This window comes from Phocoena phocoena, chromosome 4, assembly GCF_963924675.1.
Source record: "Phocoena phocoena chromosome 4, mPhoPho1.1, whole genome shotgun sequence".
NCBI lineage: Eukaryota > Metazoa > Chordata > Mammalia > Artiodactyla > Phocoenidae > Phocoena > Phocoena phocoena.
This window is the reverse complement of record NC_089222.1, coordinates 100,418,529-100,443,135: the sequence shown is the minus strand read 5'-3', so window position 1 is coordinate 100,443,135 and position 24,607 is coordinate 100,418,529. Positions and strand designations below refer to the sequence as shown.

Here is a 24,607-nt window from a genome sequence, read left to right as displayed (position 1 = left end):
GTATTAACAGAGACACCCTTCTGGGTGACAAGACTGTAAGTAACCAGGGCTTCCCTATCCTGGTTCTGAGACCTCACCTGATCTACCCTCAAGAAGTGTTTATAAAGACTCTGTCACCTACGTGTAAGAATAGTCAAATTTTTCTTTGCCTGAGGTAAGGGGAAATTCCAGACGTTCAAATTAAGACCAAGTAGTATTTGATCCTTGACTATACCACTTTACTTTACAAAATGTGACAGAAAACTCAGTTTTTCACTCCCATTTTAAATAACTTTCATTCAAGCAAAATCAGGTAGGATAATGTCTTTGACTTAGTTTCAAGTAATCATTACCACCATCACTATACAATTCTCAAGCATTTTTCCCTCCTGAGTTGGTTTTAAACTTACATTGAGACAACTGTTCTCTTCAGCCCCAACTTCTGCCAGAAAGCAGAAAAGGGTCTGCTCTATTTTTATATACAGAAAGATTAAATTCTCCAATGATATTTTAAAAAATATCAACCTGTATGCACTTTAGAATGTTAACAGTGAACTGTTTAAACTCAAAGACCCACTATTTTGAGTATTTTTTTATAGAGACTTGGTCTTTCCATGTAAATATTATTGTGTTTTTTTTTCCTTCCCTTCAATCTCAGGCTCTTTTGTCATCTTTCAAGCAACATCTGTAAAACTATTTTATGCCCACAGATGTGAGTGCCTGTTAGTGTGGCAGTATTATTTAATGAAATTGATGTTATAGGGTAACTTTATTTTAATGGGAGGCCTTGTGTGTACACAAAGGTAGGTATGTATATTTTCACTGTAAAAAACCAAGTTAAAAAATTCTTCATGTTAATTGTTTAAAATTTTTCTAGAGCCAGTGAGGCTCTTTAAAGAAGTTGTTTCTTCCAAAGAACAAAGACAAAGCCAGGTAACGACATGTAAATTTAAATGATACATTTATTGAGCTGTGCCTTTTCTACCACACTGGATTAAATAAACTTGTCAAGAAGTACGGTTTTTGTCACCTTCTGGGACATTTAGTAATTTGCTGTTCTTTCTTCTGTGTACCTCTGTTAGTACACATGGCCAACTGGTCACCTGTAACAGGTAGGTCTCATGTTATGTTATTAGATACACAGGTGAGGAAAGTTACATTCATTATGTCCTTGGTTCAAAGCAACAGGGGCTCCCTAGCATGTAAATCTTTGCAGAATCAAGTGTCTACTATTTTATATATACATATTTAAAAAGCAAAGGCACTAGACTACTTGGATTAAACATTCTGTCCAGAGGGATAATACCAGGCTTTGCTTTTCCTCGTCTGTAGTAAGTTTCAGGTCCTTGACAGAAATAGCTGAACTGTTCCAAATTTGCTTCAGTGCATCGATATGTGATAAAGGAAAGCGAAGTCCATGAGACTGAAAAAAGATAAACTATTTAGTCACTTGGGTGGCATTTTCCGTAATTTCTCAATACATCATTATTGATATCCTTCACAAGTATGAAACTTGTTTCAGATAAGCTACGTACAAAAACTATCATTAGATAACGTACGAAAGTTGCTAATTCCCATATGAAAACTCAGACTTCATGAAAGGTATTCTATTTTAGAGAGTAAGAAATATTAATCCTTTGAGAAGAAATGCTTCACATTTGTTACACCTTTCCCACAAGGCCACAGGTCCTAGTACTTTTAAAGTGGGTACATATATATCACAGAAATGTCTGACTTAATCATCCCTGTGCAAGGGCTGTCAACTTGTGAAATGTGAAGTCCACACTGCAGTCATAAAAAAGGTCATTATCCATAAATCAAAGGTAACAGATTCTTCCCAGCCACCCAAATCGCAGGAAAGACATGCATTTTAGATTGGAACAAACCTCTGTTTCCTCATTTCCCATCATGTGTGTGTCTCTCCTATTCTTTAAGGAATGATAGATGTAAACCATCTTTTCTCGAGTTTCATCCTTAAAAAAAAAAAACACAGCAAGTCGTCAACACCGAAATATTGAGCACTTCAATACTAGGAGGGTTTTCCATCCAATAACAAAGGTCAACACCAAGAAAAATCTTAATGCCGCAGTGCTTAAGTGAAATTTATTGAACACTAAAGAATCCTTCTGGCAAAAAAATTATGAGATACAGATAAATATAGATATATACACACGCAATGTAGAATGAACGTATTTCATTATAGTGCTCACAGATTACTACTTGTATGCAGCAAATTTTAAAAAGATAACAGCATCTTCAGAAACGACCTAATGAAAAAGCAACCATTTATATATCAACTTACCAATGAAACATTCAAGTTTTTCGTTTCATCATACCTGCACTATCTTTTTGCATCAGAAAAATTTGACATTCCTAGGTATACATAAATGGACAATGTATGAACACCAGAGTAAATATTAATTCCTAAGAAATACCAGCTATGTGATCTATAAAAACTTCTATTCCACGTATAGTAAAGTAGGCTCCCGAATGGTCTCGACTTCCCTTCCCTCTCCACCCGCCTAACACACTGCAGTTTATTATCACTTCCAGAACCCTTAGAAATTCCTTGTCACCTCTCAGATAAGGACCAAAAGCCTTAGCCTGAAATAGACTGCCTCAAACTGACTGATTGGTTATCAGTCAGAACAACTAGGATTTTCTTTTTTTAAATGGGGATGTGGGAGTATGTACTTTTTAGGTTTTATATATATGTTCTAAACCAGTCTTCTCCAGGTCTGGCCATGATGGCTGGAAAAATACGGTTATGGAGACATCTAGGTGCCCCCCCCCCCCGACTCTCATCCCCTCCAGACATTCAGTGGACACCTCCCAAGAAAGCTGATTAGGAGGAACAGGGTGAAGCCACAGGGCATGGGAGAGTTCCCAAGGGCTTTAGGGTTGTGTGGGGTGCTTTCAAAATAAATGCAGAGGCTCCACACCAGACGAAGCCCAGGAACTTATAAGTTCTAAAAATTTTCCAGTTGACTGTAATCAGCCAGTTTGGGGAACCACTGGGCTAGGTGGCAAGGGTATGGAATGTAGATTTTCCTCTCCATCATCTACAGAATAGAGATTTTTTGAGAAGAACCATCAACAAAACCATACGTAAAGGCAGGTCTGCGCCGTATACAGGATGGGAGAGGGACTGAGACAGGGAGACGCATGAACAGGGTCTGCGGCCGTCTAAGCAAAGGCAACCTGGCCTGAATTAGGAGACAGAGAACAGACATTTAATTACTAATTAGAGAAAAGAAGGAGGGGGTCTGTGGGGCCGAAGACAAGCCCTCAAATGCCCAACAGGCAGGAAACCTTGGAACCATAACAGTGAGATCTGGGCATGATCTGATCTAAAGAGATGGCGTTAAGCTGTGAGGAGGTGGATGCCCAAAGGAGGAGGGCAGGGCCATTTGTCAGTCTGATAACCTGGGGCCTTCCCCTCTGGATACTCACGGATGGGTCCTGATCGGGTCCTACAGTGAGGACAACGTGGTCTCTAAACTGCAGCCTCACAGTGCTGTCCAAGCCCGGTAACTGTCCACCTGGAAAACCCAGAGACAGGGAAAGCCATCTTTCAGAGAGGAAAGCAGCAGGCTCAAACTTGCTTGCAGGAGCAACTATTTAGGAAGTACACTTAGTAACAATTTGCAGGTGAATCCAAATGTGGGGCGCCCTCTCCAGCTCAAGTATTCGCTCTCCCCGACATTTACGGTGATCTGCAAAGTGTAGCTTCCATCTTGATGGAGCTCACCCTTATACTGAAGACACACGTACAGACTTCTGTTGTTATTTATCTAACCGTAAGTTCATTTAAATAGTTGTCACCAGTACCCGGGGAGCACATACCATCACAGTACAGACAGGGCCCACCGTGCCTTCTGCACAGAATGCTCTCACGTCTCCAGTTTCTATCCCCTGCTTGCTCCACATGTGGACTCTGAAAGGACTTCCAGAGCTCAAAGTGCACCACCCCCTCCAATTACTAGTTCCATGACCATGGCAAATTATTCAGCCTGTGTAGGTCAAGTGCAGTGTCATAAAAAAGCCACCTAATAAAGTCCACAGAAAGAACTACTCTTTCCTAGATTGGATTTAACTTAGTGAAAAAGCAGCCACTACAATCAGACCAGCCTTACAGGGTCTTCTGGCTGGAGGAAGAGTTGAGGGATCATAACTTTATTGACTACAAGGACTAAGGCAAGGAAAACTCTGGATAACGTATCCTGGGCCACAAGCTGATACTCAGAACACTTCTGCTAAAGATTAAAATATGTGCTGGGAAAACATGTGCTATTTTGAGTAGATGCTATCAAAAACAGATTTTAACCCCCCCCCCCCGAGACTATAATAAAAATGTACATAGAATCAGTGTTAGAAGGGACCTTGTAGAGTGTGTATCTCAGTGGTTCTCCACTGGTGATAAGGCTTTTATGAAAGTTAGTGAAAATGAAACTCTCCCTGTACCTGACTAAGAGAGAAGGAGCCTGAGAGCCAGCCTGGCACTCACGGCTGTGTCTCCATGTTCTCCAGCTGAACACAGGCCATTACACAGAACCCCGATATTAAGCAAGGCCACGCTGTGACTGAGAGGGATCGAGACAAAACCAAGACCACTTCATCATCAGGTCAGAACTCAGGCCAAAGCAAGGACACTGTCCACACCACAGAAGTGACCAAACGTGCCCTATCCTGGCTGACCTGAGTGACTGCTGCTGCTGCCCTACCAACTGTCATCTTGGCTTCATTTCACTCCTCCTGCTACTGGCTAAGATTTACAGGAGACCCAATCCGAGAATCCCTCCTTTTTCCCGACAGCATTCAATCCCGAGCAAAGCCCTGCTTCCTTGAACCCTCCTGAAAATCACCTAACTCAAACCCAAATCCTATAAATCCTTGCCAACATCCTTTTACCGAGGTGCCTACAGCCCCCAGTGGCGTGCTCTCTTCCCTGTTACAAGTCAATAAACCCAGCTTTGTCCGACTACAGGAGTGTGGTGTGGTCTCTGCTCCAGAACACCGGTATCACCATCCACCCAGAAGTCTATCGATGTCATCTGTACCTGACACCTGTCACAAAATAGCCACCTGGGACTTGGGAGAAGGTCTGATAATCTTGGGCATTCTGGTAGTTCCCCTGCTGATGGCAACATTTTACCCATCCCTGGGTTAATTCCAACAAGATTATTTCAATGTTCAAGTTCTTAAAACTTCCTGAAGATGATGAATTCCAGAGGGGCCCTAACCACACATACTCCTCACCCCAAATCACAGGGCTCTCATTCCCCATCAGGCTGCATGTCCTGTCCAACCTCACACTAAGGATAGGCCCACATTAATCCTCAAATGCTTCATACATTCCATCAGCTCAAAGAGGTGCCCACCCAGAAACGCTCAAAATATCCCACATTAGCCCCTGACCACCTAGAAGAAAAGAGCAAAGCTCTACCTGGTGTTGAAAGCTCTGCTCCATCTCCCACATAGTACGGTGGGAGTCTGTTCATAGCAAAATCCTTCTTCATGTCTGCTGAAAGCAGTTCTCTGGTGCCCTCCAGCCGGTCTGCAAGCATCCTCAGAAAGCCACTTAATTTTCTTGTTGCAACGGCTGTGGTTTCCACCTGCTAGAAACACAGAAGTGAGTCCGGGCCCAGACTCCAGTGACCTTACTGCCCAGGTCCCAGTCTCTAGAGTAGTCCACTGACCACCATCACCCAGGGTAGACGCAGATCCATGTCACTCCCTTAAGAACAGTATCCCTTTATTTCCTCATAACCACTGTTCATCTTAAGCTGCCTACCGTTTGCAAAAAAAGATCTATTTTCAGGATTTTGCCTGAAAAGAGGGATCCCTGGGAATATGGCACAGTCTCGGCTTTGCCTTTTGAAAAGCAAATCACTGTCTAAGGTGTCTGCTTCAGACCGCAAAAGCACCCTTTGCTCAACTCAGCACTAATGCACTCAACTTCTCAAAACTAGCCAACAGGGCCGCTGTTTCAAAGGTAAAACCAGGACGGACAGGAAAGCCAGGGAGCACACCAACGCCAGGCTCTCCAGTGGGTCTGTCCTAACTAGTGATCTCACGTGTGCTCAGGCTACAGTTCCCAAGCCAGGTTAGTTATTCATTCAACCACTGATTCAGCCAGAGCTCCCAGCGCCTGCCACTGCCGCCATGAAGTACAGGAAGCGGGCCGTCTGCACAACACTGTTGGTCCTTTGGGCGGCATGCAATGTGCAGCACTCCATGCGTTCTGCAAACCACCGTGCCCGGGAGAAGACAAGCTTGGCTCACACGGGGAGGATTCTGGGGTCCCGAGGAGGGAGCCACAGCTTCAGCTGGCCTGGGCGGTGGTTACCCCTCCTTTCCCACCTGCCTTTACTCCTTACCAGGAGCAGCTGCCGGGGTATGCCGGCCCGTAGCTCTACGTCTGCCTTTGCGGTATCAAACACGAGCCCTGAAATGGTGTCCAAAAGGAAATCTCCCCATGAACTGGAACGTGTACCAAGAAAAAAAAAAAAAAAAAGAGTGAACACATAAGAAATGTGCATAGAACACTGATTACTAAAAGCCTAAAGCTACAAACTGTCACACCAATTCCCCTGCCCTGACGTCTTGAGTTCCACTAATTTCACATTACTCAGCATAAAGGCTTACGGCCTTCATCAGTCAGTCTTCCCTTACTTCCCATCCCAGACACTCGGGTGCAAAATTAAAGGTGGGAAGCTAGGCTTCCTTCATGATTTGTCTTAAATGTAAAGATACCAGAGAATTAATTACAGACTGTCATAAAGTAGGAAGTTTAAGGGACCAATTTTTTTTTTTTTTTAATGTTTTCAACTATATAACACAGAGACTTGAGGAGAGCTTTGCAGGAAACTTTAACCCTCAATCATTATAGGACCTAAAAAGATTTTTATGTGTAAAAAATCCAAAAGCAACACATTTAGGGTAACAGCAAGATCCCCGGACTGTGTAATCATCTGAACAGTTAAACACTACATTTTCCTTTGTTCCTTGTAAAAATTCCTCAGCAAAATATCCAACATCAACAATTTCAAAACAGTTGATTTTGCAACTTGTTAAACCCTGGCAGTGGTTTTACTGGGGTAGGAGATAGAAGCCAGAGGCCAAAAATACCATCTCGGGACGAGCATCAGTGTTCAATTGCCTCTGCTTTCTCTGGGGCATTTAGAATCGCTCGCTCCTCAATGTGTGCCAGTGTGAGAAGCACACGCTGTGGGGCTGCTCTCTTTAAACACTTCTGAGCCGTTTAAAATTTTCCTCTGTGTCACCAGCAGATTTCAAATTGCTGGCTGCGTGCAAGATGGAAATTCACAGTATGACTTTTGCTTCTCACTCAGTAACAAAATTAACACTTTTATGCTTCCCTCCTGGAAAAGTGGCAAAAGAGGACAAAAGCCACATGACAGACACTTCCCCCAAGATGTCCACTCCTCCGTGGTAGCCTCACCACTTGTGACATAATGCTACACCCAACCTCACACCTTTGATTGAACTTCGACCATAGAGACCTTTCAGCAGCCTGAAATAATATCGTCCTTTGAAGGGTCCCAGGTACAAGTCACGCAGCAGTAGCTCACAGAGGAGTTTAAGTGCAGTTAAATCGAGCTCTGTGTTCTTCTAGGAAAACGGATCTTGGGCCTTTCCAAAGTTTGGAAATAACACCTCTGGAGGGGTTCACTTTGGTAAAGCAGCCAAATCGACAGGCCACTGTCTCATACAGCTGGCCCTCAATGTTCCAACAATGCTACCCTTGAGAGGGGTTAGGAAAAGGCCCAAGTCCTCACTCTGCCACAGGCCTTAAGGAGCACCAGGACCAAAGCATAGGGACACCTCCGGAGAGCGATGGTCCTCGAGTTACATCTGTCCCGTTCTAGCACCGGCCCCACTGACAAAGGCCCAGGTCGGCATCCAGCTTAGATGCAAGGGTCACGGTGCCTACCCACAGCCCCCAGCAGGCATCCTCTGTAACTCAGACCTCTCTTCCCCAGCCCTGCTGCCTGCAGAGGGGGTGGGTGGGACCAGGGAAGGCTACCAGTTCATCCTGGGGACTGGAAAACAGCGAGACGGGCACTCAGTGGAAGCAAAAGCAAATCGGTTCAACGAGATCGAGGGAGGTCAGAGAAGTAACTGAGGATGGCTTGTGATGAGCCAATGTTGTGAGTAAACAGAAACCGAGGAAGGAAAACAAGGCAGCGAAAACTGATTACTAGGAAACCAAGAGAAATGAAAAAGAGGGAGCATTAGAGAAGGAGGGAGCAGCTGAGTAACCTCAACGGCGGGACACCAGAAGAGGGACATTCATGGGGCCAAACTATCAATAAGTGGCTGCCAGGGCCCAGAGCTGCTTTAGTCCAGAACGAACTTCTGGTTCAGCCTCCCTGCAGCCTGCCCTTCCCCAGTTCCTACGACCCACCCCCTCAGTCACCTCTGTTCTTCTTGAGCTGCCCTCAGAGACCGTTTCTCGCTATGCAAGGCACCTAACCAGTCACGGTGACAAGGGCATTTTACATAAAGGAAGCCCCGAACAAGCTTTAGCTTCTACTTGTGGGCAAAGAGAGCCTAACTTCAGGCCAGACTCCAGCTAGCTCCTCCTGTCTCTTAAACACAGGGGGTTCACTTCTCGCTGAAAAGCCAGATGAGGAGGCGGAAGAATGCTTACTCACTCGTTCTGCAAGATACGGCTTTGAAGTTAGGAGGCGACTGGCTGTCCGGCTGTCCCTCAGGCCGGGAATATCCTCTCCTACTCTGACCTCCTGACCCACCTCTACTTACTCATCCTGTAAATCTCCCTCAGCTTGGGTGTCAAGTCATTTCCAAAGCCTTCCCTGAGGCCCCGGCTTAGCTAAGTGCGTTCCTCTGTGCTCCCAGAGTCTCCTCTGCAAACCTGTGGTGGGATGTGTCACACTGTTTGGTAACTACATGCCTATCTCCCCTCCTTCCACCACTTCCAGAGAGTAAGTTCTCTCAAAGCGCCTTCAGTCCAATGCCTACAATCTCAGCAACTAGCACAAGGTGTAGTCCTGCATGATGGATAAATTAGTGACTGGCGTTTTTAACGGGACCTGGGCTACTGAGCTCGCTGCTACCAGGAAATGACTCACTGGGCACCGCTGCCCTGGCCCTGTCATGTGACGAGGCACTTGCTGAACGGGAACATGGTTTTAATTGGACTTGTTTTTAGCACGTGTGCTTTCAGGACTCACTGTTCCAGACTTCCTTTCTGACTTTAATTTCATGAACTGTAATAAAATGGAAGCCTTAAAATAGACCCAGAGGTTTCAATGGATAGAGTTTCTGTTTGGGGTGATGAAAATGTCTTGGGAACAGGTAGTGGTGATGGTTGCACACAGTGTGAATATAATTAATGTCAGTGAATTGGACACTTAATGGTTAAAATGGCACGTTCTATGTTATAAATATTTTACCACAATCAAAAACAAATTTGAAGGGGGCGGGGAGAGGGGGAGAGAGAGAGAGAGAGAGAGAGAGAGAGGGAGGGAGGGAGGGAGGGAGGAAGGGAGGGAGGGAGGGAGGGAGGGAGGGAGGGAGAGAGGCGGGGGATAGGGGTGTGGGAGAGAGACTACAAGCCCAGCCTGGCAACACGAACACACTGCCACACCCACAGCTATGCTTCTATCTTCCCCAACCATGGGAGCCTTTATTTGGGCAACTCCCAGCGTTCTGTGGAGTCAGGGTCATGACAGGCCAGGAGGAAGCCCAGACGAGTGAGTCAATGGCACAGGTAGGACGCTGAAGGAATAGGAAGTCAGCCGGAAACCCCGGGGCCGGGTAAGTAGGAGAGAAGCAGCTAACTCCCTCATGTCTCCTGAACACGCCCCTGTGGCCACAGCTCGGAGCTGTCGGGGACGCGAGGCTGCAGGTGAGTGCTCACCTGCTCTGGTAGGTGCTGATGGTCACGTGCGTGGAGTGGGCCAGCCCTGAGGGAGTGTCCGCCTGATGAACGGTTCCTCTGGGAAAGTACAGCAAGTCTCCCGGCTAAAGGAAAAAAAAAAGGGGGGGAAGGAGTTAGTAGGAAGGATATCTTCTCGTTCTTCTAGAAAGGCTGTGAGTTTCAGTTCTGCATTCTAGAAACCTCTATGTGGTGATTCGAGCAGTGGTCTGCATGCCGTTCTCTGTGGTATCCACCCGTCTAGCTCTGCTGTGTCTGTGAACCTGTCACCATGAACCCCAATCCTGGAGAGGCTTCCAGAGCCTGAAGTCACTTTCTTTATTCATAAGCTGAGACCAGATACACCTGAAGCCACCCTGGGATCAAGGTGACAGCCTGTGCCTGGGAAGCCTGCTCCTGCCCTCCACACCCGTCAAAGGGGGCAGTGAGGATAGGAGCTTTAGAGCCATACACAGGCTACACTCACTGGCTGTTAGCCCCAGCAAATTACTTCACCTCCCGAGGCCTCAGTTCCTTTATGTGTAAAATGGAAGCAATCGCCCCAAATCTCACAGAGTTATTTTGAGGATTAAAGGAAAAAAGTTCTTGGAGCTGCCTTCCCTGGCGGTCCAGTGGTTAAGACTCTGCACTTCCAATGCAGGGGCCGTGGGTTTGATCCCTGGTTGGGGAATTAAGATCCCACATGAGAATGTGAATTGGTTCAGCCACTATGGAGAACAGTATGGAGGTTCCTTAAAAAACTACAAATAGAATTACCATATGACCCAGCAATCCCACTACTGGGCATATACCCTGAGAAAACCAAAATTCAAAAAGAGTCATGTACCAAAATGTTCATTGCAGCTCTATTTACAATAGCCCGGAGATGGAAACAACCTAAGTGCCCATCATCGGATGAATGGATAAAGAAGATGTGGCACATACATACAATGGAATATTACTCGGCCTTAAAAAGAAACGAAACTGAGCTATTTGTAATGAGATGGATAGACCTAGAGTCTGTCATACAGAGTGAAGTAAGTCAGAAAGAAAAAGACAAATACCGTATGCTAACACATATATATGGAATTTAAGGGAAAAAAATGTCATGAAGAACCTAGGGGTAAGACAGGAATAAAGACGCAGACCTACTGGAGAACGGACTTGAGGATATGGGGAGGGGGAAGGGTGAGCTGTGACAGGGCGAGAGAGAGTCATGGACATATACACACTAACAAACGTAGTAAGGTAGATAGCTGGGGGGAAGCAGCCGCAAGGCACAGGGATATTAGCTCGGTGCTTTGTGACCGCCTGGAGGGGTGGGATAGGGAGGGTGGGAGGGAGGGAGACGCAAGAGGGAAGAGATATGGGAACATATGTAGATGTATAACTGATTCACTTTGTTATACAGCAGAAACTAACACACCATTGTGAAGCAATTATACCCCAATAAAGATGTTAAAAAAAAAAAAAATCCCACATGACGCACGCGCGGCACGGCCAAAAACAGAAAGCTCTTGGAGCAATGCTGGGCAGGTGGCTGTGGCTGTATCATAATTCTTATTGTACCTGCCAGTCCCTGAGAGTCTGTGAGCTCTTCCAAGCAGGGTCCATATCCATCTTGTATCCCCAGGGCCTAAACCACCTAAGCATCCAGCACACACCAGAGGCTCAAAAGATGTCTGGAAGAATGGATGAAAAACCCTGTGACCCTTCATTTGAACCTAAACACTATATGTAACTAAAGATCAGTCACTTCTCGAGCAGGCGAGCCTCCTCCACCCTGTCCTATTTCTTTCCCAAGCCACGGAACAGAAATATTTTCCCCAAATCACTACTGCCCTGGAGCTTCCTCCTCCCTAATCGCAACCAGAAAAAGAACATTCTGTATATAGCAGTTGCCCGAGCAGAGGAGAGGGAATCTTGGGAGTCGCTTATCTGCTCTCTGCAGCCCTGCGAAGCCTTCTGTCTCACTGGTTAAGAGCATGGGCCCTGGAGAAAGAGCTCAAGAAATATCAGATTAAAAAAACTTCTTTTTTTAATGTTAAGTACATACATAAGTAATTATATATGTACTCATAAGAGCTATCTTGCCCTGGATAACACCAATCTGACAGGGAAACTAGTACTTCAAGTAAACAAATGCATTACTCATAATTACAGGTATCATTTGTGAGAGTCTGTGGGCCAGCCCTGTGACTGAGGCCCTCACGTACATATTTCATCCATCCATTCATCTATCCATCCCACAAACACCTGATTAACCCTTCCCTGCCCACCACCCACGCCAGGGACCTGTGCTAGGCACCGGGGGAGAGAGCACTGAACAAAACAAAGACCTGCCCTGATGAAGCACATTCCAGAAGAGAAAAACATTTGAGAAGGGAGAAGGTACACTAGACAATGAAGACATTCTAATGGGGCAAGAAGGATAAAATAAAGCAGCAAATAAGTAATGTCAAGTGATGGCAAATGCAAAGAAGACAAAAAAAAGCAGGAGGAGGAGGAGGGGAATGATGTTGATGGAAGTGGGGGGTGGCGGGGGGTGTCTGGGATTAGAGGTGCTATTTGACCCAGGATGGTCCATTAAACCTCACTCTGCTAAGGTGACATTTCAGTAGAGACTTCAGGAAACGAGCAAGCCAGCCATGCAACGACCCGGGGAGAAAGGATTCCAGGCGGAGGGAAGAGCAAGTGCAAAGGCCCTGAGGTCAGAACGTGCCTGGCAGGTTGAGGGGCATCGGTTAGGCCAGTGTGTCAGGAAGGTAGTGAGTGAAGGTGGGAGTGATGGGAGGGGAGGTGAGCAGGCAGCAGAGGGGCCAGGTTACAGGGCCTTCTAGACCATTTTAAGGACTTCGGCTTTTTTATAATGATAAGACAATTAGCCATTTGACATACCACTGTCCTGTTTCTGTTTATTCTGAAAGAACTAGAAAAGCTACTTTTTTTAACCAAGGAAAAAAATATTTCCGGCTTCAATCCAAAGGCTACATAAACCAGCAGCATAAAGCCTTGAGAAAAGGAGAATTGGGTATAAATGAGTTCCATTTTCATTGCCTTTAATTATTCCATTGATATTAATGCCTTTGAAAATATACACAATGGTAATGAATATGGTGGTACACTAGGATGTTGAAAAAAATTTTAAAGAAATTTTATTATAATTTTCCATTAATTAGATCATTAAAACTTACTGTGCTATCAATTTTCCATTTAAGTAATAAAGCATTGATTATTTTTAAAAAAAGGACTTTGGCTTTTATTCTGGGTTTAACAGAAAGACAGTAGAGGTCTGGGCAAAGGGTTCACGGGATCACAAAAGGATCATCATGGTTGTTATGTCAGAAAAGTCTGCAAAGGGGACACTAGGTAGGAGGCTTTTGTATAAATCTATGTCCAAGGATTTTGCCCCAAACAAGTAGAAGAAGGGTGACACATTTGCAGGGAGAAGGAGGTTGGGGACAGGGTAGGACATGAGATTTTGGTTTGGGGAATATTAAATTTGCAGTATCTTTCACATTTCCAGGGAAGACATTAAGTGGGCAGCTGGATTATGAGTCTAGAGTTTAGAGACGTGGGCTAGAGATCTAAAACAGCGTTTAAAATACATCAGTGTAGAGGGTATTTGAAACCTTGGGAGGGGATGCTGATTGATCAAAGAAGTCCAGGAAATGAGCCCTGTACCCCAAATTAGAGAAGTAGGAAGACTGAGGACAAAACAGCAAAGGAGAATGAACAGGACAGTCAGGAAGGTGGAGAGAGAACCAAGAGGTTGCATCCCGGAAGCCAGTGGACAGGGTGGAAGTGACCCACTGTGTCAAATGCTGACGACAGGCAGAACTAAGAGGGGACTAGGTTGTCAAGTACAACCGCTGTACTTGACAATGTGGAGGTACCCTTGAGAATATTTCTAGAGGAACAATGGGGAAGAAACCCTGCTAGAAAGGGTGCCCAACAGTGGGAGAGTCGAGGAAATGAAGACAGGTCATTATGGCAGGGTCTCCAAAAATGTCTACATCCTAATACCTGGCATCTGTGAATACTTAGGTTACACGGACAAGGGGAATTAAGGCTGCTGACAGGGGGATTATTCTGGATTATCCAGGCAGGCCCAATGTAATCACAAGGATCCTTAAAAGTGGAAGAAGGTAGGGCTTCCCTGGTGGTGCAGTGGTTGAGAGTCCGCCTGCCGATGCAGGGGACACGGGTTTGTGCCCCAGTCCGGGAAGATCCCACATGCCGCGGAGCGGCTGGGCCCGTGAGCCATGGCCGCTGAGCCTGTGCGTCCGGAGCCTGTGCTCCGCAACGGGAGAGTCCGCAGCAGTGAGAGGCCCACGTACTGCCAACAAAAAAAAAAAAAGGGGAACAGGGTATCGGAAGAGAGAACCGGAGAGAGGGCAGCATGAGAAAGACCAAGCTCCATGTTGCTGGCTTTGATGTCGGAGGGAGGGGCCATGAGCCAAGGGATGTGAGCAGCCTCCAGAAGCTGGAAAAGGCAAGGACACAAATTTTCCCCTAGAGCCTCCGGAATGAACACAGTCCTGCTGACACCTTGATTTCAGCCAAGTGAAACCCCTTTTGGACCTCTGAACTGCAGAACTACAAGACAATAAATTTGTGTTGTTTCAAGCCACAGAGTTTGTACTAATTTGACAGGCAGCAATACATTGACATATAGCCATCACTTCCATGGAATTTCACTGTAAAGGCAGCATCAAAGTAATATTTTTAAATCTTTACAACCTACAAGATAAACATTATGATCTCCATTTTAATAAAGAAGAAACTGAGACAGAGATCAACAACTTGCCCAAGGACATGCAGCTCGTAAGTGACAGCAGCTGAATTCAAACCCAGGTTTGTCAGATCCCCAAGCCACAGAGATGTCTTTCCATTATAGGGGTGGTCTTCACCCCAAGACCTCAGGTTTGGCAGACGTACAAGTCAGGCTGCCACTTGGGTAGGAAGGAAGAAGGGTGAGGAGGGCTCCAGACCGCTCATCGTAGCCCCCAAGTCCACCCCCACCCAGAGCGACTCAGATCTTCGATTTCATACACTGGGCATTTATGCAAGATTTCACTTGAAGAATTCCACTGATTAAAAACTCAATAGACATACAACTTGAAAATCCCCACAGGACACAACGCTGTCTTTCTCCTTCCAGGAGACTCAGGGCTTCTCGTAGTGAGCTGGGACCAGGATGGGTATAAGCAGCGTGCAATGCCCCGTCTCCTGCAAGTCCCATGCCCTCTATGACCACCATGAAGCCCGACCTACTCGGGCAGGGCAAGTAGCCAGATGTCAGTCTGGGTAACTCAGCCCTGGCCTCAGAGACCATGGACAGCTTAGTCTTTGGCTTAAAAATAATCAGCCAAGAGCGGGGTTGGCAAACTCTCTCTGTAAAGGGCCGGACAGTAAATATCTGTGGTTTATGAGCCACATAAACTAACTGTGGCAACTAGCTGACTCTGCCCTAGACAGTACATAAGGAATGAGCGTGGCTGTGTTTCCATAAACTTTATATACGAAAATGGGCAACAGGCCAGATTTCTGGCCTATGGGCCATAGTTTGCTGATTGCTGACCAAGAGCATAAAAAAAAAAAAAAAGGAGAACGGTACCTTTATTGTTGTATTTATTCAAGTCCCCTATAACACAGGCACCCATCCTAAAAAGGGAGATTGTTTCTCCCAGTTATGGCAGGCAGGCAAAGATCTTAAAATCAAGAAAGAGCTATGAGGCCCTGAGTAGGAATTAGATACTAAGTATAACGTCAAGACACAAGAAATACAAAAGCGATAACCATATGCAAGTTTGGTTAGAATCTTCGGTATGGTTTAAATTACCTATTTTCTTATTACCACTGAAGGAAATTAAATTTTAAGTTTTGTAGGAAAAGGTATAAAATTGAATTATGCAGCTATTCTTATCCAAGATTTTTTCCTCAACAACCCCACCTGCTGAGGATTGGCTATGATCCCATCCAGCTAACTGCTCAAAGACACACTTTCTCAGCAGCAAGATGCCAGCGGCCCAGCACGTGCTCGAGCCACCTGGCTTCCTGGGGAAAGCCTCCGCAAGGGCTTTCGTGATGACTATTCTTCTGGGTACTATATGCAGGGGGAAGGGAGCGCAGAGAGTCTACTGCACAGTCAGGAGGAAAAGGGGTCAGACTGGAATTTTACCAACAAAAAAAACTACTGGGTCCCTGGCCGTGCTCTGCTCAAGCAGCCTACGACCCAGCGGTGACCACTGGCCATGCCTTCCACTTTTGCTCTAGAGAAGTCAGTGGTTACTGAATTCATAATTCATTCCTGTTGCACTTGGATTATATTTGGAGACAGGTGATTTGGAAAATGAACTTAACATTTCCTCAGCTCACTTCCGCAGCTAAAAACTACCAAATGTCCTTTAAGAAGCGCCCCCCACCCCCACCCCGTGCTGGCTAGCTGGAATGAGAGCCACTTGCCCCCAGCCTCTTGGGTACGTTTGCCGGGGACCATTACACAAACCTCAAACCAAACCTGTCTCAGGAAAGGCACCCACAAAAGCAGGCCCGTACCTTCAATGTGAACTCGTGTGCTGGCCTCCCAATCCTGTCCTCAGCCTCCAAGCTGTACTCCCGCGCTAGGGGCACCGTCGGGTGGTACAGGCGCCAGTGTTTCTCTCCCTCCAGCTGCAGGATGAAAACCTACAGGAAGCACAGGACCCCGGAGTGTCAGAGAGCCTCCAGACAACTCATGAGGCTAGAGTGTTAGCCCTCTCAGGGCTTAGATGAATCACAAATTTCAGATAAAAAAATAAAAATAAAAGATCACAGATACATTTCACTATACACTTAAAGTTGCCACTACTGGTATTCACTTTTAAAAACAGGTAATCGTGAAGTCTGACACTGGAGGGCTAGTCATTCTTTTCACTTTCATGAAAGCCTCGCTGAGTTCTTTATATCCCAATATCTATCCCACTATCTCATTCTTTTAAATCTTCCATCAGGCAGCTGAAAGCCCATAATCTCTGATGGAAAAGCCAAGCTTCAGATATTACTGAGTGTCTAAAATCCTGAATACAATCCTTGGCACATAGGAAAATGTCAAGTTCTTTTATTCTTCATTCAACCAAAGATATTTTAAAGTTCCGTTAGAAATATATATTTCTAAATTTATTTATTTTATTTATTTATTTTTGGCTGTGTTGGGTCTTCACTGCTGCACGCGAGCTTTCTCTAGTTGCAGCAAGCTGGGGCCACTCTTCGTTGTGGTGCGCAGGCTTATTGTGGTGGCTTCTCTTGTTGCGGAGCGCAGGCACTAGGTGTGTGGGGTTCAGTAGTTGCGGCACGTGGGCTCAGTAGTTGTGGCTCGCGGGCTTAGCTGCTCCGTGGCATGCGGGATCTTCCCAGACCAGGGCTCAAACCCTTGTCCCCTACATTGGCAGGTGGATTCTTAACCACTGTGCCACCGGGGAAGCCCTATTAGAAATATTTTAAAAAAAAATTTTTTTGGAAACTGTATTGATATCAAATTGCTCTCAAAGGAGGGGGGAAAAAAGAGGTTTTTTACTAATAATTCTGTGTTCACACACTGTCTTGGTACAAAAGTAAAACTATGAAATACCTAAGCCAAAGAGTTAACTCTTTTTGGCAGCCACATGAGAATGAAATCAACACTTGTCAAGGCGCCAGTGCTTAAGTGAAACCATGACCTTCATTCAAGCTGCCCCAAGATCTTCACAAATGGAAAAAATATATACTTTTGGTAGCTACAGAAAAAGGACAAAAGAAAGCAGATGTAAGAATTACTTAAGACCTCACCTTATTAAAGACCATACATTACAAAATTAAAGAAAAAGCCAATCACACTTTTCTGTAGAAAATTCAAAAAACACCTATTTCGGAGGAATGTGTGGCTCTTTATATTAGTAAATAAACAATCTCCCCTTTCTGAAGGAGCAGGAAACCAGTTTGATGGGATTAATTTTGGCCCAACATCCCAGTGACTGAGGTCAAGCTCTGCAGAGCCCGCACAGGAAGAGTTGGCAGAGACCCGGCCCGAGAGCTGAACTGAACCCTGACAACCCACTAACCCGGGCTGGCAGCACCTCGTCCTCCCGGAGCCGAGCAGTTTCCTCCCCCCTCACCTCTACGTCATCATAATGGGGCGGCAGGCCCTGAGAACCCGCAGGGGTTATGTACACATTCGAGCCAACCAACGAGCCAAAGTAGCACTCCAGCTTCTCCTGGATCCTCCAAAGCTCATCCTTTAAAAAAAAAAAAAAAAAGATGGAGGGGAAAGAGGTAAAAAATACATTAGAAACAAGGAATATGTTCTTATGTGCTCAGCAAGTCTTTATCGCACAGCTATTATGTTCCAGACACCTGGAATTCAACGGTGCCCAAGCCAGCACCTCTGTCCTCAGGACCCTTCCGTCCTCGTGCAGAACAGCACAGAGAAGAGGCAGCAGCAGACGAGACTGGAGAGGCAGGCAACAGGGAGTCATAGGATCTTAAGCAGGACAAGGACAGGATCCAATGCACACTTATAAAAGCTCACTCAGGCTGCAGTGTGGGGAATTGATTGTAGAAAAGCAAGAGAGAGGCGTGGGGAAGCTACGAAGGCAGCAGCGTAGGCTGGGAGAGACCAGGGTGGTGGGCGAGGGAGAGAGAAGTAGAAAAGTCGAGATGCGCTCAGAAAGCAGCACTGACAGGACATGCTGATGGCAGGGGTATGGGAGTGGGGAGAATAAATCAGAGAAACATTCTTGCGTTTTTGACTGAGGCAGTTAGTCAGCTCCCAGTTCCACTGAAATGGGAAAGATCTGCTAAAGAACAAGCTTTCAGGGGGGAGAAAAGAAAAGCCGTACATTAGAAGTGTTAAGTGTGAGCTGCTAAGACCCCCGTGTGCTGGCTGGCTAAGTCTGAAGTTCTGGCAAGACGAAGAGCTAGGGGTTACATCTGGGAACTGCCTGCACAAAAGGGTACTCAGAGCAATGGAAGCAGAAATGACTACCTAGGAAGGGGGTACAGACAGCGAAGGGGTAAACAGGGTCGAGGAATGCTCCCTTTCTCCAGTCGCTAATCAGCTCTTCAGGGCCTAAGTCGAACTGAGGGGCCTAGAGAGGAGCCACGCATCCCTGCAAGGCAGAAATTTGACTGTCCCAAGGCAGGTGAGAAAGGAGAGGCAGCAGTTAGGCCACGTAGGTATCGGCACTTCCTATGTGCCAGGCACTGTTTCCAAGTGCTTTTACCTACTTCAGTTGTACAACCCTCCCCGCCACCCCGTCTCATAGGGTGGGTCCTATCAATGAGGAAATGCCGATGAGGAAACGGGCACGAGAACACACAGCCAATGAATGATGGAGCCAGGATTCAAATCCATGCAGCCTGGCTCCGGAGCCCACACCTTTGACCATGACTCTATATTGCCCCTCTAAGGAACTACCTTAAAGAAGTCACCTACAAAGAACACTGCAGAGCCCCTTCAAGCACATGCATGTACAGTGCCTGCCACACACAAGACACTGAAACATCGAAAGTATTTGCTGAGTAAACCAGTGACCACAGCTTGGGAGTCAATCCTACCACTGGACTGAAAAAAACAAAAAAAAACAAAAAAAACTACAGTATTAAAAATGCCAAGTGGGAAAGAATTGGGTCAGCATGAAAAAAGCTTTGGGAGACATCTTCAGTATAGACCACTGAGCTTCTCTACTTACACATCTCAGGCAACACAGGAAGAATGATTTTATGGCATCTGAATAGCTCCCGAGAGTTAAGAGATCTCCCAAGCTGCCTAATTTATACCTGGGAGGGGCCAGCAGGACCTGGCCCTGTAATTACATTTATACAGTAACTAGAACCAGTTTCTCTCTCGCTCTTTCTCTCTGTCTCTGATGGCCTGAGAGGTGTCTCAGGACCATATGGGTGACTTTATGGCCCCCAACTCAAGCTTCTGGGTCTGTAATTAAGGAGTACATGTCTCTTTTCTTTTTTTTTTTTTTTTCTTTTCTTCTTAAAAGTTACTGAAGGGTTTCCCTCGTGGCGCAGTGGTTAAGAATCCACCTGCCAATGCAGGGGACACGGGTTCGAGCCCTGGTCCGGGAAGACCCACATGCCGCGGAGCAACGAAGCACGTGCGCCACAACTACTGAGCCTGCGCTCTACAGCCCGCGAGCCACAACTACTGAAGCCCATGCGCCTACAGCCCGTGCTCCACAATAAGAGAAGCCACCATGATGAAAAGCCTGCGCACCACAATGAAGAGTAGCCCCTACTCGCCGCAACTAGAGAAAGCCCGCGCGCAGCAACAAAGACCCAACACAGCCAAAAATAAAATTAAATAAATAAATTTTTTTTAAAAAGTTACTGGAAACCCCATCATTTGTACAATTTTTCTACCTCTCCTGGAAATAGAACCTTTAGCTTCTCAATCTGCCCAGTGTGGCCCACTAGAAAGGGATCTGGAGTCAAATCACCACCGACCAAGTTGTAGGTACAAGTCGGCTTCTTTATTTGCAAAGGAAGACTCCCACCCTAAGACTGTGGGAAACAGCATATTTATTTCAAAGCCTATTTACATTGCAAAGCAGTGTACAACTGTTACGGCTTCACCAGTGCTGACTTTGGCACAAACAAGGCTCCTGAAATCTGTCTCCTTTGACTCATGACTCCCAACTATGTCTGGAGATGCCAAGGAGGACCCCAGAACAATGGGAAAGGGAAAGGGAAAGGGGAGGCTCCTCCTCTCTCCACTGACCTATCTGCAGGCTCAGCTGAACACAACAGCTAAGACCAGAAGCCCACACTCACACCTAAAGGTGAGAGCAAACACGCCCAAAGCCCTACTACATTTCAATTAATATCTTTAGATATATGGTTAGGAAAATGCTTTAATTCTGGAATCAGAAGTCCTTACTTAGTAGCTATGGAAAAGTCACATCTGTGAACTCGTTTTTTCCACGTAAAATGGAGACCACAGTGATTGCCCCAATTATTTCAAATGTCTGTTGGAGGGTTCAAAAGTGAACACATGTAAATATCTGGTAAACTCATCTGGACTCCTGATACACGGATTACCCAAAGCAGATGGGAAACAACCCACCACTCTCTGGTTACCTCCTTACTCATTTCCAGACAAACTAGAATAATAAACTGTGCACACGGTGTGACCTGATAAAGAAAGGGCTGACTGTTCACTCTGATAGTCTCTCAATCTGGCCAATGAGGAACTGCCTCTATACTTTCTCTATCCTGATACCGACATATCCATTAGTAAACACACACACAACACTAAATCTGGTCACAATATAATACTTGGAACCCAGCTTCCAGCGTAAGAGGGTGAGCTCCTGAGGCCTAACAGATTTCTCAAGTCCTGGTGGTGGAAAAAACCAAGCAAAACAGGATGCATCCTAGTCTAGCCCGGGGACTGCGTTGAGATGGGAAAGCTTATCCTTCCTGCTTTAATAAACATGGTTAGAGAGCTGAGTCAACAGGGCAAAGGAAACACAGTCTTGGCCACTTGAAATTGGGGAAGAGGAACATGTAGCACTTAAGCAGACGAGCAGAGAAGAGCCCAAGATGATTCTACAGCACAAAAGTGACAGCCACAGAGGACACCACACATATGCCAAACAATAACTTTCTGCTGGTCTGTGAACAAATTACATAATCAGCATCAGTGATCTTTCCTATTCATACTTCTTAGGTGTCTAAAAACCACTCTTTTAAAAAAAGGTGCTACTTCTAGCTAAGTAAAGAGCCAAGCACAAGCTCAGAGGGAAGTACCTCGGTGTCCGTATTTTCTGAATACACATCATGACTTGGTCTGCAAGTGATTTATAAATTCCTTTTGGATGCTAGGGACAAAAGGCTGGCATTCGAAGGACATTTCAACTGCTCATGATTGCCTCACTCCTTTGGAATGAGTGCTTGTACTGAAAAGTCTAAGAGTACTTGTACTTTATCCACAGTACAAATAGGTTCAGGATCCTGCAGACAAGAAAGGGAAAGGCATTCAACAGGTGAGGGAGGTCTAATGGATCTAACAGGGCAACTCGAGCTCCGTCGTGAGAAGCATTACTGGTAATTGATGACAAAGTCCTAGGAGCCACCACACAGCCAGAAGCCACCCGGTCAGCGTGGAACTTCACGCGCTGCTCTCCTCCTCCCAAGCTGACATTTTGATTCAGCCATGGGTCACAGAAGGGCATTTCTGAATGGGGATAAACTTTATCTAAAACTCAGAATGGGCTCTCAATTGTTCTGGGCCACCTGTCACATAAAGATCTCATGCCTCTAAGAGCAGATTAGCTCATCCTAAGTCTACATTTTATAAACACAGAAACTGAGCACAGAGGAGGCAAATTATTTCTCAAATGTCAACCACTGACGCAGAATAAATAAAAGATTAGGCAGTCTTCCCGACTTGCAAATCCAACCTACCCTCCACTTGCGAATGCCCCCCCAACGGCAGTTCCAGGATCCTGCCCCTTCAGTGCCAGGCGGGCTACTGTTAATAAGGGTGAAGTCTCTTTCTTAAACGTGCCTCTGGTGCCTCTGTGGTCTGGTCACTGCTCAGAAGCCTCTGCTTAGGTAGATGTAGGCAGTAGAGGGAGGCAACTTTAAGGAAAAAATGATCACCTTGACACTATCGTGCCTTAAGTCACAGTGGAGGGACAAGCCAAACAGAAATGTCTACCACGTGTCGAAACATAAACCAGCCCACGGAAACGCTCCTGGAGGTGTAACGTCACTTTAACAAACTTTCTAAACCTGAAGTATAATTTAGTTTTTGCACCTCACCACGTCCGGCCTGAGTTGTTGCAGATTCTAACAGTTTAGCCAAAAGGGAACATAAAGTCACTGAAGTTGTAATGCATTTGAAGACCAAACAGGTGCTACCTCTTCTCAAACTGGCAGCAGCTTAATCATCATCAAAAAAACAGATTTACCCCTGAGCTGATCGGTGGCCAAATGGTAGCACTTTAATACACACCAGGGTTCTGCACTGGGGAGAACCTGTTACCTTAAATCTCTGAGGTTGGTGAAACTGAATTGTTGCCCTTTTCTGATCAAAATCTTTTCTCAGCTGAAGAAAGTGCACTTTGCCATCTTTATTTAAAACCTTCTTCTTCCCATTGACACACCGGCAGACATTTACGTCTCTTCCATAGTACATACCCCGGCTGCACAGACTCTTCAGATCTGAGAGCCTGAACAGGGACCGGTAATATGTGGCCAGCACAGGGTCATCTCTCTGGATAAGAAGGGGCTTCTGCTCCCAGAATTCCTTGAAAAAAGTCTCTGTCTTGACGGGCGAGATTAAACTTTCAAAGAGGCCACTGGGACTGTCAAGGTTCAAAGGGGAAGGCCCACCAGCTGCCTCCAGCTTCACCTGCTTACAGGGAACAGGCCCCTCTTCCTTCCCATCCCCTGCAGGCTTCACTTTCTTTGGCATCGTTGTCTTCAAGACAAGGCAGTGAGGAAACGCAAACCTGCCAAAAAGAAGAAAACACTCGTGATTAGGCGTCCCAGTTTCGGTGTCAGAGGATCTCATACACACAACTTGCATGACTATTAGGCCTTTGTGCGAACTCTTCCTAAGCCAAGGCCATTTCTACCAGAATAAGATACAGCCTGAAGCCAACACCATTTCTTCCAAGATATGATTCAGCCTCAAACACTATGCAGATCACATATTCACAGAAAGGAAGGCGTGTTTTTCTTGTACACAAGCACTAAGTCGTGGGATTCATCACTTATCGGAAGGTATAATTATCCCAAATTAAATGATTCAACTATCTCAGCCGTTCCTAGTCACAGTTTTTAGCCTGTGGCCATTGACACAGCAAAGTTGAAATCTTAAAGTTGGCTTTAATCAGCACCAGATCCCAAATCTAATTAGATGCACTCTGAGTTATAAATACTTGACTCAAGAACCACCAAGAGCTGCCCATGGCCAGGTGCTCCTCACCAAAGCACTACCCCCAGCTGCTGTCCTGGAGGCCACCTGGGCCAGAGGTGCCACCTGACGGCTGGGGCAAGAAGATGCCTGCTCCCAGGTCCTTAACCACCTGAATTGCCTCACTTCCAAACCTCAGCTTATTCCTAAAAATTGCCACTTTATCAGAAAAATTAAAATAAAGCAGAAAACTAATTGGGGGCTGAAAGTGAAGGGTAAAGATAGTTATATCTCAAGGCTTTTAAAAGCTCTACCTTTTTAACTAAAATAAGACATAATAAAATGGCAACGTCATTAACTTCTAACAAAGCTCTCCTCCCTCCAGCCTTCACGTGCACACACATCCCCTGGGCGCCTAGGGCTCGGGTGGGACTTGAGATTCTGCATGTCTAACAAGCCCACAGGTAGTGACGCTACTGCTGGGCCACAGACCACACTTGAGTAGCAAGAGAATCGACTCCCCTAAGTATTGCCAAAGGTCTCTCAGAACTGCCTCAAACCACAACTGTCGTCACGTTTACAATGCAGGTGTCCTGCATCTGGAGTTCAAGAACGTATGAATTTAAATTGTATGAATTTCCTGAAACTGCAAAATGCTATTTTAAAATCAATTTTTTTTCTGGGAAAGGGGGTAGGTCCATTGCTTTTACCAGATTTTTGAAAGAGTCCCCATCCCCCAAAAAGGTTAAGAACCACTGTGCTTATAAAAACCAATTCTTCCCAGAGACCAGTAACTTATTTATAAATGTCATGCTTTTCTATTT

The 24,607-nt window shown here is 45.7% G+C and overlaps 1 protein-coding gene across 2 annotated transcripts; it reads right to left on the bottom strand.

Annotated features, from left to right (window-relative positions):
- Window positions 1-917: 917 nt before the first annotated feature.
- Window positions 918-23,370, bottom strand: RIOX2 (ribosomal oxygenase 2). Of its 2 annotated transcripts, none has more exons than XM_065876265.1 (9): window positions 22,908-23,370; window positions 18,022-18,141; window positions 16,448-16,576; window positions 9,890-9,993; window positions 6,360-6,462; window positions 5,426-5,597; window positions 3,433-3,521; window positions 1,866-1,952; window positions 918-1,402 (listed from the first exon to the last, which is right to left on the bottom strand). In XM_065876265.1, exons 1-9 carry the CDS (start codon window positions 23,337-23,339, stop codon window positions 1,244-1,246), a joined length of 1,395 nt encoding a protein of 464 aa, XP_065732337.1. In that variant the 5' UTR covers window positions 23,340-23,370; the 3' UTR covers window positions 918-1,243. The 2 variants fall into 2 exon arrangements, with proteins under 2 accessions (XP_065732337.1, XP_065732338.1); XM_065876266.1 differs by having other exon boundaries at window positions 5,426-5,594.
- Between the last annotated feature and the right edge of the window lie 1,237 nt (window positions 23,371-24,607).